The sequence below is a fragment of the Labrus bergylta genome, chromosome 6 (assembly GCF_963930695.1).
Source record: "Labrus bergylta chromosome 6, fLabBer1.1, whole genome shotgun sequence".
NCBI lineage: Eukaryota > Metazoa > Chordata > Actinopteri > Labriformes > Labridae > Labrus > Labrus bergylta.
The window spans coordinates 22,368,331-22,384,791 of record NC_089200.1 but is presented as its reverse complement, the minus strand read 5'-3'; the positions used below and the strand labels follow the sequence as shown (position 1 = coordinate 22,384,791).

The window sequence follows — 16,461 nt, the reverse complement described above, 5'->3', positions numbered from 1 at the left end:
GAGCTCCAAAAAGAAGCCTGTTTAACTTTGACATACACTGATACACTGACTGCACTTTCTTAAAGTGAGTAAAAAGTGAACAGGATACACGAGTCAGGTGTCAGGTGTTCAGCAGAAAGGAACAATCACAGCTGTGTTCACACTCTGAAACTCAGTGATCACACACAAATACACCTGAAGAATGAATAAAGATTCACCTGATACAGGAAGATTTCCAGAAACACAGAGACAGGAAGTGGTGCTGCTCAAACCCAAGGAGAACCTGAGCTCCTTCTCAGAGTTCATCAAACAAAACCAACAATCACATTTAAAACTGTGAACATTTACAGTTTTTTACGATTGATATGACAATTTTTCCTAAACTCTTAAGACAATTAGCACATTTCTTGCTGCTTTGACACGAAATGCATACAGTTAATACAAATTTAAAATGCTTTCACACAGATATTTGTCATAACAGATAAAATCATGTTCTAAACCTAACTTATAGGATAAAGTCTAAGTGAACAGCTGTCCATATTGTAGAATGAAGGGACAAGGGAGAGGAAGACAAGTAACAGGACAAGGGAGAGGAAGACAAGTAACAGGACAAGGGAGAGGAAGACGAGTGCCAGGACAAGGGAGAGGAAGATGAGTACCAGGACGAGGGAGCGGAAGACGAGTAACATGACGAGGGAGAGGAAGAAGAGTAACAGGACAAGGGAGAGGAAGACGAGTAACAGGACAAGGGGAAGGAAGATGAGTAACAGGGTGAGGAAGAGGAAGACGAGTGCCAGGACAAGGGAGAGGAAGATGAGTAACAGGGTGAGGAAGAGGAAGACGAGTGCCAGGACAAGGGAGAGGACGATGAGTAACAGGGTGAGGAAGACGAAGACGAGTGCCAGGACAAGGGAGAGGAAGATGAGTACCAGGACAAGGGAGAGGAAGACGAGTACCAGGACAAGGGAGAGGAACAGGACAAGGGAGAGAAAGACGAGTACCAGGACAAGGGAGAGGAACAGGACAAGGGAGAGGAAGATGAGTACCAGGACAAGGGAGAGGAACAGGACAAGGGAGAGGAAGACGAGTACCAGGACAAGGGAGAGGAACAGGACAAGGGAGAGGAAGATGAGTACCAGGACAAGGGAGAGGAACAGGACAAGGGAGAGGAAGATGAGTAACAGGACAAGGGAGAGGAACAGGACAAGGGAGAGCAAGACGAGTGCCAGGACAAGGGAGAGGAACAGGACAAGGGAGAGGAACAGGACAAGGGAGAGGAAGACGAGTGCCAGGACAAGGGAGAGGAAGACGAGTACCAGGACAAGGGAGAGGAAGACGAGTGCCAGGACAAGGGAGAGCAAGACGAGTGCCAGGACAAGGGAGAGGAAGACGAGTACCAGGACAAGGCAGAGGAAGACGAGTACCAGGACAAGGGAGAGCAAGACGAGTACCAGGACAAGGGAGAGGAAGACAAGTACCAGGACAAGGGAGAGGAAGATGAGTAACAGGACAAGGGAGAGGAACAGGACAAGGGAGAGGAAGATGAGTAACAGGACAAGGGAGAGGAACAGGACAAGGGAGAGGAAGACGAGTAACAGGACAAGGGAGAGGAAGACGAGTACCAGGACAAGGGAGAGGAAGACGAGTAACAGGACAAGGGAGAGCAAGACGAGTACCAGGACAAGGGAGAGCAAGACGAGTACCAGGACAAGGGAGAGGAAGACGAGTGCCAGGACAAGGGAGAGGAAGACGAGTGCCAGGACAAGGGAGAGGAAGATGAGTAACAGGACAAGGGAGAGGAACAGGACAAGGGAGAGGAAGACGAGTAACAGGACAAGGGAGAGGAACAGGACAAGGGAGAGCAAGATGAGTGCCAGGACAAGGGAGAGGAAGACGAGTACCAGGACAAGGGAGAGGAAGACGAGTACCAGGACAAGGGAGAGGAAGACGAGTACCAGGACAAGGGAGAGGAAGACGAGTACCAGGACAAGGGAGAGCTAGGGTAACTGATGAAGTAAGAGCTACTATTGACCATGTCATAAACCATGGGCTATTATACAGAGAGACTGGTGAACGAATACAGCCAAATATCATCCGGGACACAATGGCATCTATTGTCCGGATTTTTTGAGAAACCAACTGGTAGGATATTGTATAAGGGCTTCTCCTATTGCAAAGTGTAAATAATCTTACCATGTATCACAGTAGCTGTATACCTCCAGTCTCTAACATAGAACTGTATTTTCTTTCAAAGTCTACCTCTCAGAGGGGGCAAAGGGAAGGCTCCTAAATGAAGAACAGGAACTTGCCATTGTCAACATAGTGATTGCTGACAATGAAATAAAGCCTTTACTGCAGCAATTCTGTCACTGTCTTCTTTTTTTCATAAACCATACATTCTATAAAGCTACTCTGAGATAAGTCATTTATTGTTTGTATGGAATTCCTGCAGCAAAGGCAACAAAATGCATTGAATAAACTCAACAAATCAAAAATGTAGAGGGGTCTCAAAAGAAACTGCAGAGCCAAACACAATCTATGATCAATATCATATATTGTCTATTGGGGCATGACCTGACACATATAAAATAATGCAGTTTCTGTAATTCCATCTGATGTTTTTATGACATTGTGCTATGATTGACTAAATGTTCCTGTTAGTGTGTTGGTGGACTGCAGGGGTGGAGCAGCGATTTTAAAAGTGTGTGTGTTCTAATGTTAGTATATTACCACCCTCGAGCAAATCAACACATTCTGATTCATTTAATGTCCAATAACTAATGTTAGCTGACACATCATACAACAAGACAAAGTTACACAAGATTATAATTAGACACTAACTTTATGAACATCCATTGTGAGTAACCCAGTTAGCTCTAAAAACGAGATTCAAAACTGCTCTTTGTGATGCTTTTATTTTGCTTTTCTTGTTGTCTTATGCCTCAGTCTCTTTATTTCCGGTCTTCAAATATAATGTGCTTTTATTTTGAAAAACTGCAAAGGGGATTTCCGCTACGTCGTAAAGTTTCGGGAGTAAATAAATACAGCTAAAATAAGAATCAAGAGGAGTCTTTACCGTGCTTCAACTGTAACCAAACAGCTATGATTGGCTTAATTATCACTTAATAAATCATACTAGACCAATAGGTTTTCATCAATGACTCCACTGGTAAAAAAAAAAAGTGTGGGGGATGAAATTAGGCTACATTTCAGTGAAAGTGTGGGTGTCGCAACACCCACGGGTGAGACGCGCCTATTGTGTTAGTATATTATTGTATTTTGAAAATTAGTCTTGCCAATCGTGTGTTTTAGGTGTTTTTGTGCATTAAGAGTTTAGGAAAATTGTTTAAAGTATTGAATTATCATAGCAATCGCAAAAAACTAATCAGAAAAAGGTTCCACTTTCATCTATAATTCACCAGAGGGCGCTAACGTATAAACTGTGCTCAATATGTGATGAACCTGTTCCAGGGTAGAAAAGCAAGAGGAGAGAGAGGAGGACAAGACAGAATAGAGAAGATGAGAGACAGAGAAAAAGACAGACTATGAGAGAGGAGGTGCATTGAGGAGGAGAGAGGAGGAATGGGGAGAAGAGAGGAGGAAAGAGAGTGGCGATGGAAGAGAACAGAGGAGAAAAGAGAGGAGGAGGATTTGCAGAGTGGAGATCTAAAATCAGAAAGAAATGAGGAGTCTTGATGAGCAGAAATTAATCTGATTCAGTCTGTAATTCAAACTGATGAAAAAGTTTCAGTTTTAAATGATCCTGTGTTTATTAAAACGCCTTCTCAATAATGATTATGCATCTTATCATTAATATACAGTCTTATATATCATATATTGTGAATGTAGATTCTTTTGCTGGATCTAAAGTTTGAAATCTCTGCTTGACTGTTTATCTGGAAACTTCATCAAACTTGTTTTTACATTTAGATGTATTGTTATTTGTCATTAATAAAATGTTATATTCATTGTTCTTCTTTATGATAATTAAATCTGATATTTCACAGCAGTATAACTCTGACTGTGTGGTCAGACTGAGATATTTCAAATTGATGAAAAAGAACATTATATCTAGTAAACAGTAATAAAAAATATATAACTTCTGAATCTGCTGAAAATCATTTAAAAATAATAATCCAGACGTTTAAAAAAGCAGAAAATTTAATTATACAACAAAGCATTTTAAACCTCATGGTTTGTCTTTACCTAAGTCTCTGACTGAAGTTTTCTTTCGGCATTTTTCCCCATCCAAAGAGCAGCTCATACTCTACTAACTAAAATTCATTTAGTGCTCCTTGATATCAGTTTAAGGAATTATTGAAATTAGAACGTAGTTGTGTTTGGGGGCTGACTGAGACTAAGTTCCCACAAATGCAGTCGTTTTCATTTTTTATCAAAATAAACACATCTGATCTGAAACTGAGAGAATGACTTTTACAAGATTAATACATGAATACCCGCCTGCAGGGTACAGCAGCAGCAGCTCTGGGGGGTGTCCACCTCTCTCTGGTATAGAAAGCTTCCTGGAATCACAGCTTACATCCAGTCTCTGTTAACTTTAATATAAAAACAGTTGAAGCTTTGGGGGGGTCCCTGTTTATGGTGGGAAAATCTCTATCTCTCTTGTTTATTTCTCCATGTGAGGTGTTTATGTGGGTCTCTCTCTTCCTCTGTGTCCCTTTGTCCTCTGTGATGAAGGTTCACAATGACTCAGACCCCCCACGTGTGGGTGTATCGTCCATACATGTGCCCGTCGTCTCCCTGTGTGAATGAAATAGAAAGTACGAGTTTACCATAAATGTAGGCAGCAGATTATCAGATGAATTAAAGAATCATTTCTTCAGATAACTAAGCAGGACATCACAAACATTGACATGTTTATAAAACGAAAGGTTCTCATGCAGCATTAAAACCACACAAGACTGGGTTTACCTTACACAACAAGAAAACACCAGCGCATACTGTAGATCTGACTTCAGCTATACTGCACAATAAACTGCTGTCAGCTGAAGATGACCCTATAGTAGCTAAGAAGGCCCTCAAGAGTCCGATTAAGACTTTCTTAACAAACTGATCCATCCATCCATAAATACATACATACATACATACATCCATAAATACATACATACATACATACATACAAACATACATATATACAGACAGACAGATAGACAGATAGACATACATTCATACATTATTACATACAAAGTGACCGACCGACCATCAGGCAGGCAAGCAGGTTGACTGTTTATTATATATATTATCAATTCTCAACCCATTATCACCACAAAAGACATTAACAAGGGAAACCTTGATAACCACCAGCAACGTGGGTATGTACATTATGTGTGAGAGACAGACAGACAGACTGACCCCTGTAACACTGAGCTTGGTCCCCCATGTGGCCACCCCTCCAAAAGTAAGAGCCCCCCTGATAACACATCAACAGTATTTGACTCAACAACCATTAAAATAATTGTTGTGGTATTTAATGATGTGGGCTATTATTTGGCATAATACATTTTTTTTTTTTAAAGCGATCATCTTTGTCTATTTTTCATCTGGGTTTACTGTTCCCCTCTGACAAAACAACTGGCCCCAGTTTGCCACCCTCAGTAAACTTGGTCTAGAACTACCTGAGGGGGCAGTTTGAGATCAAACACGATGACTTTTAACACCATCAAAAATTCAAAGGTCAACTCCCGCACACTGTCTTACGTAAAAAAAAAACATTTATTGGCAACATTTCAGTACTAGACTTTCATCAGCCAATCCGTTTGTCAAAATGGTTCATCCTATAAATAGGAAGCGGCTTCAAACCTGCAACAATCATTACGATGTCAGCCCTTAATAAAAAAATAACAAACAAATAAACATCATCTTCCGACCGACCAACCGTCAAGCAGGCAGGCAGACTGACTATATATTATACATATTATCAATTCTTCACCCATTATCAACACAAAAGACATGAACAAGGGAAACCTTAGTGGGTATGTATGTGTGTGCTAATGTAGCATATTTTGTTTTGGGATCATTCACAAAAATGTATAAAATAAATTCAGTTCAGTGTGTGTGTGTGCTGATGGTGGGAAAAATAACACCTTAGATCCAAATATGTCATATATGATCAGACTGAGTAATTACAACTCACACAGAGGCCCTGCTGCTGAGAAGGAAAGAAAGTAGACATTTGTACAGGGCAGCAGTGTGTGTGTGTGTGTGTGTGTGCGTGCGTGCGTGTAGTTATTGATCAATATGAAGGCTGGAAAAAGTCTTAAAACTGAGATGAGTTTAAACATTAAGGATAATAAACCAAATCCAGCCATGTGACCGCCTGCATGAGAGTTCTCATCTCATTGACCTCTGAAGGTGGAACAGCTTTTTTGAACTTTTCTGAACTCTTACACTGAGCATGCTCAGCTTTATCAGGAAACCCCGTTCACACACTTTCTGTCCAATAAACTATAAACTGTCCCTCAGGTTAATCATTACACACACGCACACACAGACACACACACACACACACACACACACACACACACACACACACGCATATGCACACAGACAGAGTGTCACTGCTGGAATATTTAATTACTATTATTATAAATTATTGTCATCAAGATATACAATAAATTCTGACATTCTGTTTTTAAGTTACTCTGTGCTTCAAAGGAAACTATACACATTCACACTAATGAAGACGACCATGACCGACAGATTTCATCACTGTGTGTGTGTGTGTGTGTGTTGGTGGGTGTGTGTGTACTCTATGGACAAGTTTTTCACCTGCCCTCCACACACATTGACACAGGAAGTCAGCTGACCTGTGAGGTTTGATGGAGGGGATGTTTGTGTCACAACGGAAACACACATACACACACACACACACACACACACACGCAGACACACTGACACAGACAGACATGATATGTTCCAGCTGCTTATCAAAAGAATAGGAAATGGACAGAGGGACTGTGGGCGAGACACACACACACACATACACACACACACACACACACACACACACACACACACACACACACACACACACACACACACACACAGATGGAACATCAATGTTTTGGTGACGCTCGGCACCTCACCACAGAATTTCCCGAAAACACGAGAAGGGAAAATGATCAGGTCCTCCTCCAGACTTCAAATTGCGATTGACCTTCTTTATAAATCTGACTGTTATTGAGAGCTGGGACAAAAGTTAAAGGTAATCTCAGGTTTCATATTAACTCCACTCAGGGCCTGAGGGTGGATTATAATCTTAGACAGACATGAACTTTCAGAGTTCATTTGAATTATGATGCTAATGTTCAAGTCCTATGGTAACATAATCTGAATTCAAAAACTGACCAGGAATCTTACACTGCAAAAACTCACATCTTAGCAACTTTGTTTGTCTAAGTTATAGTTACGTAAGAAAAATGAGCCCATGCATCTGACTCGTCCAGATAAATATCTTATTTGAAGATATGTAAGCAAAAAATGAGGCCTGAATTGCTTGTAATAAGTGAAAACATCTACCAACGCAGCAAACAAAAGCTAGCCTTGAAGTGTCTTGAAACTAGATGTATTGATTCAGTTATTTCCTCAGACGGCGTAACTATTAGGCATGGGCCCTCCTGCGATCGGATTGGCCACCCAAGGTGTCCAAAATCTTAAACCATGATTGGCTATCTGCTTTATCAGAGATGGTCCAACTGTTCTGGCTGTGTTGCAACAGGCTTCCAGTAGTCTTCTTTACATGATAATGTAACATATTTATTTTTGTTTTTACCTTAACTTATAAAGAAATACTTTGGACAACTATTTTATAAGAGGGGTTCTTAGGAGAGGAAAATATGCATGCAAACACCTGCACACTCTCTAACTTTCAATGAACTAACTAGCAGGGCCAATAGAAGTATTTTTGACAGTTAGTGTGCAGGAGTGTGTGTGTGTGTGTGTGTGTGTGTGTGTGTGTGTGTGTGTGTGTGTGTGTGTGTGTGTGTGTGTGTGTGTGCGCGCGTGTGTGCGCGTGTGTGCGTGTGTGTGCGCGTGTGTGCGTGTGTGTGCGTGTGTGTGTGTGCGTGTGTGCGTGTGTGTGCGTGCGTGTGTGTGCATGTGTGCGCGTGTGTGTGTGTGCGTGTGTGCGTGTGTGTGTGTGTGTGTGTGTGTGTGTGTGTGTGTGTGTGTGTGTGTGACTGTGTGTGACAATGTCAGACTTTATTGTATATCTTGATAATAATGGGCATACATCCCTTGATTACGAGGACGTTTTACAGCTAAGAACAGGACTGAGGGTTGTATGATGACGCAGAGATTCCCAAAGAGACACAACATATTTTTTAAGGACAGATTACAGTAAGACCAGTCCTGGACTTTCCTAGAGAGCAATAAACCCATAGAACTATTAGAACCGACAGCCTGTATATGGCGCTCCTCTGTGATTCCAAACAAAGAAGTATCAGGACTGATTTAAAGTTTGATTCACTTCATCAACCTGAAGGAGCTGCTCATGTTATTAAAGTTATTACAGTAAAGGATCATTTAGAAAAGATTGTGAAATAAGTTCAGTTTGGATTTTTAAAGTATTTTGGACATGATTGATGTTGAAATCATCGGAGAATCAGCCACAACAGACAGCTCTTTAATGAATCTATAAAGACAGCAGCTAGTTCACCTGCTGTAACTGTGTGCAGGTAGTCTACAGTGGCTTTTTTATGACTAAGTCAAAGTGCTGAGAGGGAACCAGGGCAGTTAACAGATAAGAAATGAGCTGAAACTTTTAATGAAGAGTGAGAAGACGAGAGGAGCAGCTGATTCATTCATCCTTACTGTAAAAGCTGTTCTCACTGTCTGTCCCATGACGTGTTAAATATTAATATATTTATTGTTGCTTTAGCATCAAATGTCAAGTCTAAAACCAAAGTAACAACATAAAGACATGAAGTTAAAAGAATACAGTAAAATAATAAAGTTTATAAAGCACAGGTGTGTTAGAGTGCAGTTCTCTCTGTTTGAGTCTTCATCATCAGACAGGAAGTCAACCTTTCATTGTTTCCTCCTCTGAGGTATTATTTTTTTATCTGATTAAAACATGATCATAGTCTAATGTCCTTTAAACATTATAAAGGTTTAAGTTCCCTGCTGTCAGAATGCAGAGGAGGGGGCAGTTTGAGAACACACATGATGACTTTTAACACCTGTGTGATGACATAAAACAAACCTGGAGGTCCTGATGGTGGGAGAAATTACACCTTAGATCCAAATATGTCATATATGATCAGACTGAGTAATTACAACTCACACAGAGGCCCTGCTGCTGAGAAGGAAAGAAAGTAGACATTTGTACAGGGCAGCAGTGTGTGTGTGCGTGTGTGTGTGCGTGTGCGAAGTCAGGTAGTTTATCTCATAGACTGTCTACATTTAAAGCTGGAGCTGTATCTGCACTGTGATGATGTAACAATATAAATTATGATGATAATCACTTTCTTTTTATGGCTTTCTCTCTCAGGCTGCCGACTGTTAATGGTCGCCCTGCTGCAGGTTCAGGACAGAAACAAGGTTTTCAAATGTGACATTTTTTTTGGACTTTGAGACTTATTTATTTGTCTCTCTAGTATTTATGTGATTTTGAAAGCAGATAAGGATATTTTGTTTTGTCTTTAGGGTCATTTGTCTGTCTATAAAAAACACTCAAGGAAGTTTTTTACAGACAGAAATGTCATTGACAGTTTCAATCTCCTGCAGATTACCTTTACTCTGAGTTTACTTTACTTGAGACGTTTTTGTTGAAAAGGAGGTTTGATTCAGCCGGGCAGAAACTATAGCTGGCATTGGAGAACAAACAGTGCCTTGAATGAGTATGAACACTCCTGGACTATTTCACAGACTACAGTTTAAAATCCTCTCGTTAGATAAACTTTATTTGTTTTTTAACAGTTTAATCCTCTCACAGAAGCAGATCAACCTGCAAGTTCAGCTAAAAGGTCTAACTGATCTTAGTTTGTGGTTAATTAAAAGAGACTTTTTACAACCAAACTTGTAAATAGTTTCAAATTCCACAAATGTTAAAGTTGAGTATATCTTAGAGACATACCTCAGTATTTAAGGTGTGGAGCGATGGAGGTGAGGAGGTGTTGTTGTTGTGGCATCATGATGATTTCACACAGCTGGTACATATTTATAAAACACTTACCGGTATAATTAACGAATTAAAGACACACCTCAGTGTGTGTGTGTGTGTGTGTGTGTGTGTGTGTGTGCGTGCGCGTGCATGCGTGTGCGTGCGTGATAGTGTGTGTGTGTGTGTGTGTGTGTGTGTGTGTGTGTGTAATTGCATTGTAGAGACATAACTCAGTATCTGATAGGCACAGTGTGAAGCAATGGAGGTGTGCAGGTGTGGACCGGTGGTGGTGAGATGATGTTGCAGCATGATGATGTCACACAGCTGGTAACTTCCCCTTCTGTAAAGGGATTTACAGAATCTGAAGTTGCTGGCTAGAGATGACTCTGTGTGCTGAGGTTGAAGTCAAACAGGTAAACAATTGAATAAGTGGACTGTCAATGCAGGTGAACAAGTGAACAGTCAAAGAGGTGACCAGGTAAATAAGTGAACAAGTGGACAGGTACATTTAGCTTCTCATCTCAATCCTTGTTAGTTTATTTTGTTATAACTTCAGGTTTTCTTACAATATTTAAGATACAAAGGGTAATTAAAAGAAACAGTTTAAAACAAATATATGTATATATATTTTTTCTGATATATTCGTTGAGGTTCATAGGATTTGGTACTTGAACACCGAATAAGTGTGACCCCATATAGTCAAATAATCCAGATCAGTGACTGCCAGTCTCACAGTCGAGCACAAGGATCATTCCATTATTGCTATACGGAGGATGTTTGTCTCTAAATAATTTATGACTCAAAGCCTATCTTGATCAAGTTATTCATTCTTTTAATGCAGTTCCTTTAAACCACTTGTACTATATCAATTTCTTAGTGTGTGCATGGAGAAATCCACCCAAGTATTGATAGAAGCAGTGTGTTCAGAGAATTTCATTGGCTACAAGAAAAGTCAGTCATCTGCACAGTCACGTGAAATTTGCCGCCAGAACTGGGGGAGGCATTTCCTTTCAACAAAGGCTCTCATTGGCTGTTATAGGCTGTTGTGTCAACAAAAGTTTAGTAAAACAGCAGAGGTAGAGCCGTGGATCTTTATGGATGTAATGTGTTTGTATTAAATCATTTACTGGATTTCTATCAGGACCCAGTTTTAGTGGAATATTATGATCAGGAGAGTTTGGTAAATCTTCAAATGGTAACTTAAAAGATGTTTGCTTAATGGTGGTCTGACACATGCATAGATTGTGGCTGCTGTGGTGGTTGAATCCGCACACACTGGGCCGCTAGTGTCTGTTCCAGCTGCAATGGACATGGTTAAAATCGTTATAAGGCCACCTCAGACTTAATGAGTGAGAAAAACACTGGATCAACTCCTATCATAGAATAAATCATTATTCCAAGTCTGGTAGAAAATAGTTCAATGATGTGGTTTAACTCAAATGAGAATATGGATCGATTAGTGCAAAAAGACAACAACAAATCATTTGACAATCAGTCGTGAATGCGCAAAAATCTGACAAATCAGGTTTCAAATCCTTAGTCGGGAACAGACCTAACACCTAACTGTTCATTGTTATGTAGATGATACTCAGTTTAACTTATCAACGAAGCCAGATGGTACCTATCAGCTAACTCAACATTGTCAAAGTGTGAGACAGACAGTATTCAGTGTTTGATTGTATGTATGAAGCCATATATACCATACATGTGTGTGTATAAATAGATAGATAAAGATTATGTAGGTAGAAACTAAATGTTTATTCATCAGATATTTTCCACAAGTAAAAGATTTCATACACTTCGTTTCAGAACAATTCTGAATGTAAAACAAAAAAGAACTCCCTTTAACTTTACAGTGGAAGCTTTCCTCTATCCTGAATTCATAATTAGTGTTAACACATAAATAACATTTATTTTACAATACGGTATTCATAAACGTCTGATATTTACATGAAAAATTCTCCAAAAGAATCCAACAGAACAAACACAGACCAGAGGATAGGTTCAGTGACTGAATTAGCTGAAGTGACATAGCAGACAGCGAGCAGTTCCAGCTGACAGTTCAGTGTTGGTTTCATGTTTTATCCCTGGCTGTCTCTGATGATGTGACTCTATAAAAACATGTGAAGAGTATTTACAACAACAATCCTGACAGCAAACAGTCTGACTGCACGTCAGAGCTCATAAAAGTGGAACAAACTGTCTGTGTGAGCGAATTTAAAGTCTATGCTTATTTTGGCGCCGTCAACCATTAGGACCCTCTTGTTGAAGAAGATCACTTTGTCTTCAGCGTTCCTCTTCTGGATGGTTCGGTCGTCTTTGCCCACAGTCTGCAGGAGAACCACCTCCTCGCCACTGATCACTGACAGCGTCACCCAGCCATAGATCAGATAGAGTCCAGCTTTGTCCACAGTGAAGATGACGAATCTGCCCTCTTCACTTGCTGTGGAACACAAAGGATTAAACGACATCATCACACTGAGACATTAACTGTGGAGCACAAAGGTTTATAGATACATGTATATTTCTCTCCTGTGCTTGTGAGATACATCTACATGGCCACCATCTTGGAGAGGGGTAGCTGCGGCTCTTAATGACTGTAGGTCTATGATAGCAAAAGGTCTATAAACGATTAAAATGTGTTACTCTCTGAAATGTGAATCAATTGTCAAGCGAACGCTTTGTCACACATGTAAGACATACAGTATATTTGTGAATATTTGGTTAAATAAAACATGCAGGTTTTCATACCAAAATGCTCTATCACATATAAGATTATAGTAATTCTCTATTGAATCTAAATAATCTTGTAAAATATACTCACGGCAACACTTATTTTATAAAGGCCATTATTTTAGGCTATACTGAAGTGTATTTACATGACCTGAACTGTTTTTCGTTCATTAAAGATAATACAAATCTGTTGTTTTATTGAGACATTGATCTTTAAATAAAATGAAATGTTTGAATGACAACAAAACATTTGCTCTGTTACGCTTCAGTACGATACATTTAAAATACACTTAATATAAGATTACTATATGAGTTAGAGCATTTCTGAATGAAAACCTGCATTTTTAATTAAACTAAGGATCCTGGATCATGAAACACATGTCTGATGTTTGTGACTAAACCATTGGCTTGAAAATAAATCTATATTTCAGAGAGTTTTGAATCTTTTAATCATGTGTAGACCTCCTGCTGTCATAGACTTACATTCATTAGGCTACCCCTCTCCAAGATGGCGCCCGTGTGGACTTATTTCTCTTGTGTACAGTAACAGCATGTAGGCTGTGGTATATATATGTGACAAATTGTTAAATGGCTGTTAAAATTGTTAAAAAACACTGTGAACACAAAGTGAAATATTTTGCTCTTACCATTGAGTTTAGTGGACATGTAGACTTTTCCTGCCGCAGACTGGAGCGAAGCTTCCTGAAGACACACAACACATATATTACATATGACGGATGATTATATTATATTATATAACTAATTTACTATTTAACCACAATTCATAAAAAGTTGGGACTTTGTGTGAAGTGTAAAAATGTCCAAAATGGACAGGGTCATGTTGTCTGTACTCTGTAGCATCACTTTTTCTTTTCATAACCTTCAAGAAGTGTTTGTGAACTGAGGAGGCCAGTTTGTGTCATTTAGAAATATTTTCAGTGGGTGATGAATCAGGACTGCAGGAAGGTCACTTTATCACCCTGTCCCAAGGACGCAACGTGTATTATTTCCAAACAGAACTTTTTGAACAAAATTTGACTGATCAGATCTAAGGACAGGTGTCCACTGCACCTCAGTCCATCAGAGTCTCTGGGTCTGGTTTCATCTTTGCTTTGTAAAGTTTCAGGTAACATTTATGCATACATCAGACAGACTCAGCCTCTTTGGGAAGCTCTTTTTATACCCAATCTGTCTGTTGAACAGAAACCTTATTAACTGTAAGAAGTTCAATAACATAGTGGTTTGTTAGCCTTTAACAACTTTTCCAGTTTTTTAAACTCTATATTAATTTAAAAACAATAAAAATGAAATAGCTCAGCTTCCACATCTGGCATGTTGTCTTTGTGCTATTTTTAATAAATATCAAGTTGACATTCTTTACAAGTCATTACATCCTGTATTATTTACATTTAACATCCCAACTTTTAGGAATTGCAGTTGTAGACAGATTGACAATTAAAGTCAATATAAAAGATAATACAATTACTGATAACCAATTTGTATCATTGCTCTGGTGTGTTTCTCACCTGTGTACATGGCAGCATGAACATGTGCAGAGAGATGCCCGCCATTAGAGTGAAAAGCACTAATCCCATCACAGCTGACAGAGTCATGGCACATCTGGAGCAGCCCCGGCATTTTGCAGGTAACACCTGGCCTGCCTCCACCTTGACCTCCATCAGAGCCTCCTGCTGTGCAGCCTGCTGTGAGTCCATGATGTGTAATGTGTGTCCTGTAGTGTATGATGACACTCTCTCTACCCTCATTTAAACCCATGTCTGCCCACACAGTGAAAGTGGGAACTCTAAATAGCTAAGCTCCGCCCCTTCAATAAAGAGTGAGAGAGGGAATCCCTCAGCATGGGAACGCACCTGATTATAGATCCCTCCCTGCTCTATTTATGTCTCAGGGATTATGATGATTAGAAAACAGTGATCTCTGAACCTGCCAGACAGGATGAGCAAACTGCAGCTCAGAGTGTGTTTAATGACTTTGGGAGCCATAAAGATGCTGATTATACTCAGGAATCCCTGCTGCAAAGTGTCATGGACTTGTTATAATAACTCACATGTAGTTTTATTATTTTTTAAACAAGAACTAAAGCTGCATTCAAGTGCTGCTTGCTTTAAACAGCAAGTTAAGATAATATCTTCTTTCTAGCCTATTAGTATTGTATTCAAATAGAAAGGAATTTGTAGGTTGTACCTGCTAACAGATTATACTCAAACACTGTTAACATGAAGTTTGTCAGCCATGTGTGTTCTGCTGCTGTTGTCTGACCTCAGCCAAATCAATTTTAAGATAATCCACAGTCAGTTTCACGATTTTCAGGAGAAACGTCCAAACCTATCAGGTAGTATTGAAAAGTTTTGAAGAATGGAAAATGTTGACATCCTTTCTCCGTTCAGTTGTGTTAGGAGTTTCATGTCTGCAGGTGAGTGAGTAATACGTGTAGGTGAAGTTCTGCATGTGAAGCTATTCAGGAGAAGCTCTGCATGTGAAGCACTTCAGGTAAAGCTCTGCAGGTGAAGCTCTGCAGGTGAAGCTCTGCAGGTGAAGCTCTTCAGGTGAAGCTCTGCAGGTGAAGTTCTGCAGGAGAAGCTCTTCAGGTGAAGCTCTGCAGGTGAAGTTCTGCAAGAGGAGCTCTGAGGTCTTTCTTTAACACATGTTGCCTCAACAGCTTCAGTTCTGTTTTTATTAATGTGATCCTGTTTATCCTTCTGACTTTTTCTATGCTTCTATCCTTAGTTTCTGTTTTGATATTAAAGAAGTTTTCTTTTTGTGTTCAGGTGAGTGTGAATAAAGCTCAGCGACACTACACTTGGTCTTAATCTGGAGCTTTTACTTTCCTGTTCCTCAAACACTCCAGGACAAATCTTTAGATCAACATGGCTGCACAAACTCTTCATCATCGAGCCTCCGCGATTACACCTATACCTGTTAGTGTGGCCTGTTTCACTTCAACCAATGAGAGAAAAACACTGAAACCACAGAAACAACAACAGTCTCTCTCTGGGTCTCAGTGTATCGGTGTTACAGTTCACCTGTGTCTTACCTTGACACATTTCACATTCAGGGACTTCCTCAGTGAGAGAAACTGCCGCCTCTTACATCACTGATATTGTCCCTCCCACTCTGACTCTTGCATCACTGTTGTTGTTCTAAATCCGTCCACACACCTACTGAGGACACGTGTCACACTGTAAACACACACACAAAGACACACACATACACACACATACACACACACACACACACACACACCCTGTTATCTCCCTTCTGGTCAGTAGTTTCATGTCTTTGCAGGAGAAGTTGATCTGATGTTAGTTTCACAGTTTTATCTGGATTCAAGTTCCTCCTGAGATACAAAATCTGACTCTTGTTGTCAGCAGGTCAGTAGTTCAACACTCAGCACTTATCACAGGTTGTGACATGACACATGTATTTCTATTCAGTTAAATGTTAATATAATTTAAAACGTGTCATACGTATGTGGCAATATAACATTTAAGCTAAAAAAATATGCCTCAGTAGTTCTTTTTTACAAGACACATAAAGTTGAATTTGAACATGTTATAAAAGGATAGTGACTGGTGGGAATATGATGTAATGTTAAAGATATTATA

The 16,461-nt window shown here is 39.8% G+C and overlaps 1 protein-coding gene across 1 annotated transcript; it reads left to right on the top strand.

The window, feature by feature from the left end:
- Positions 1–666: 666 nt before the first annotated feature.
- LOC136179482 (pre-mRNA-splicing factor 38B-like) lies at positions 667–1,484 on the top strand. Its single transcript, XM_065956330.1, has 2 exons — positions 667–858; positions 1,182–1,484. Exons 1-2 carry the CDS (start codon positions 667–669, stop codon positions 1,482–1,484), a joined length of 495 nt encoding a protein of 164 aa, XP_065812402.1.
- Positions 1,485–16,461: the final 14,977 nt, after the last annotated feature.

Excerpts from the sequence above, each read along its gene's own strand:
- LOC136179482 (XM_065956330.1), top strand. The coding sequence starts at position 667 with ATGACGAGGGAGAGGAAGAAGAGTAACAGGACAAGGGAGAGGAAGACG. Across the intron at positions 859-1,181 it reads AGAGGACGATGAGTAACAGG|GACAAGGGAGAGCAAGACGA; the intron begins GTGAGGAAGACG and ends GGAGAGGAACAG.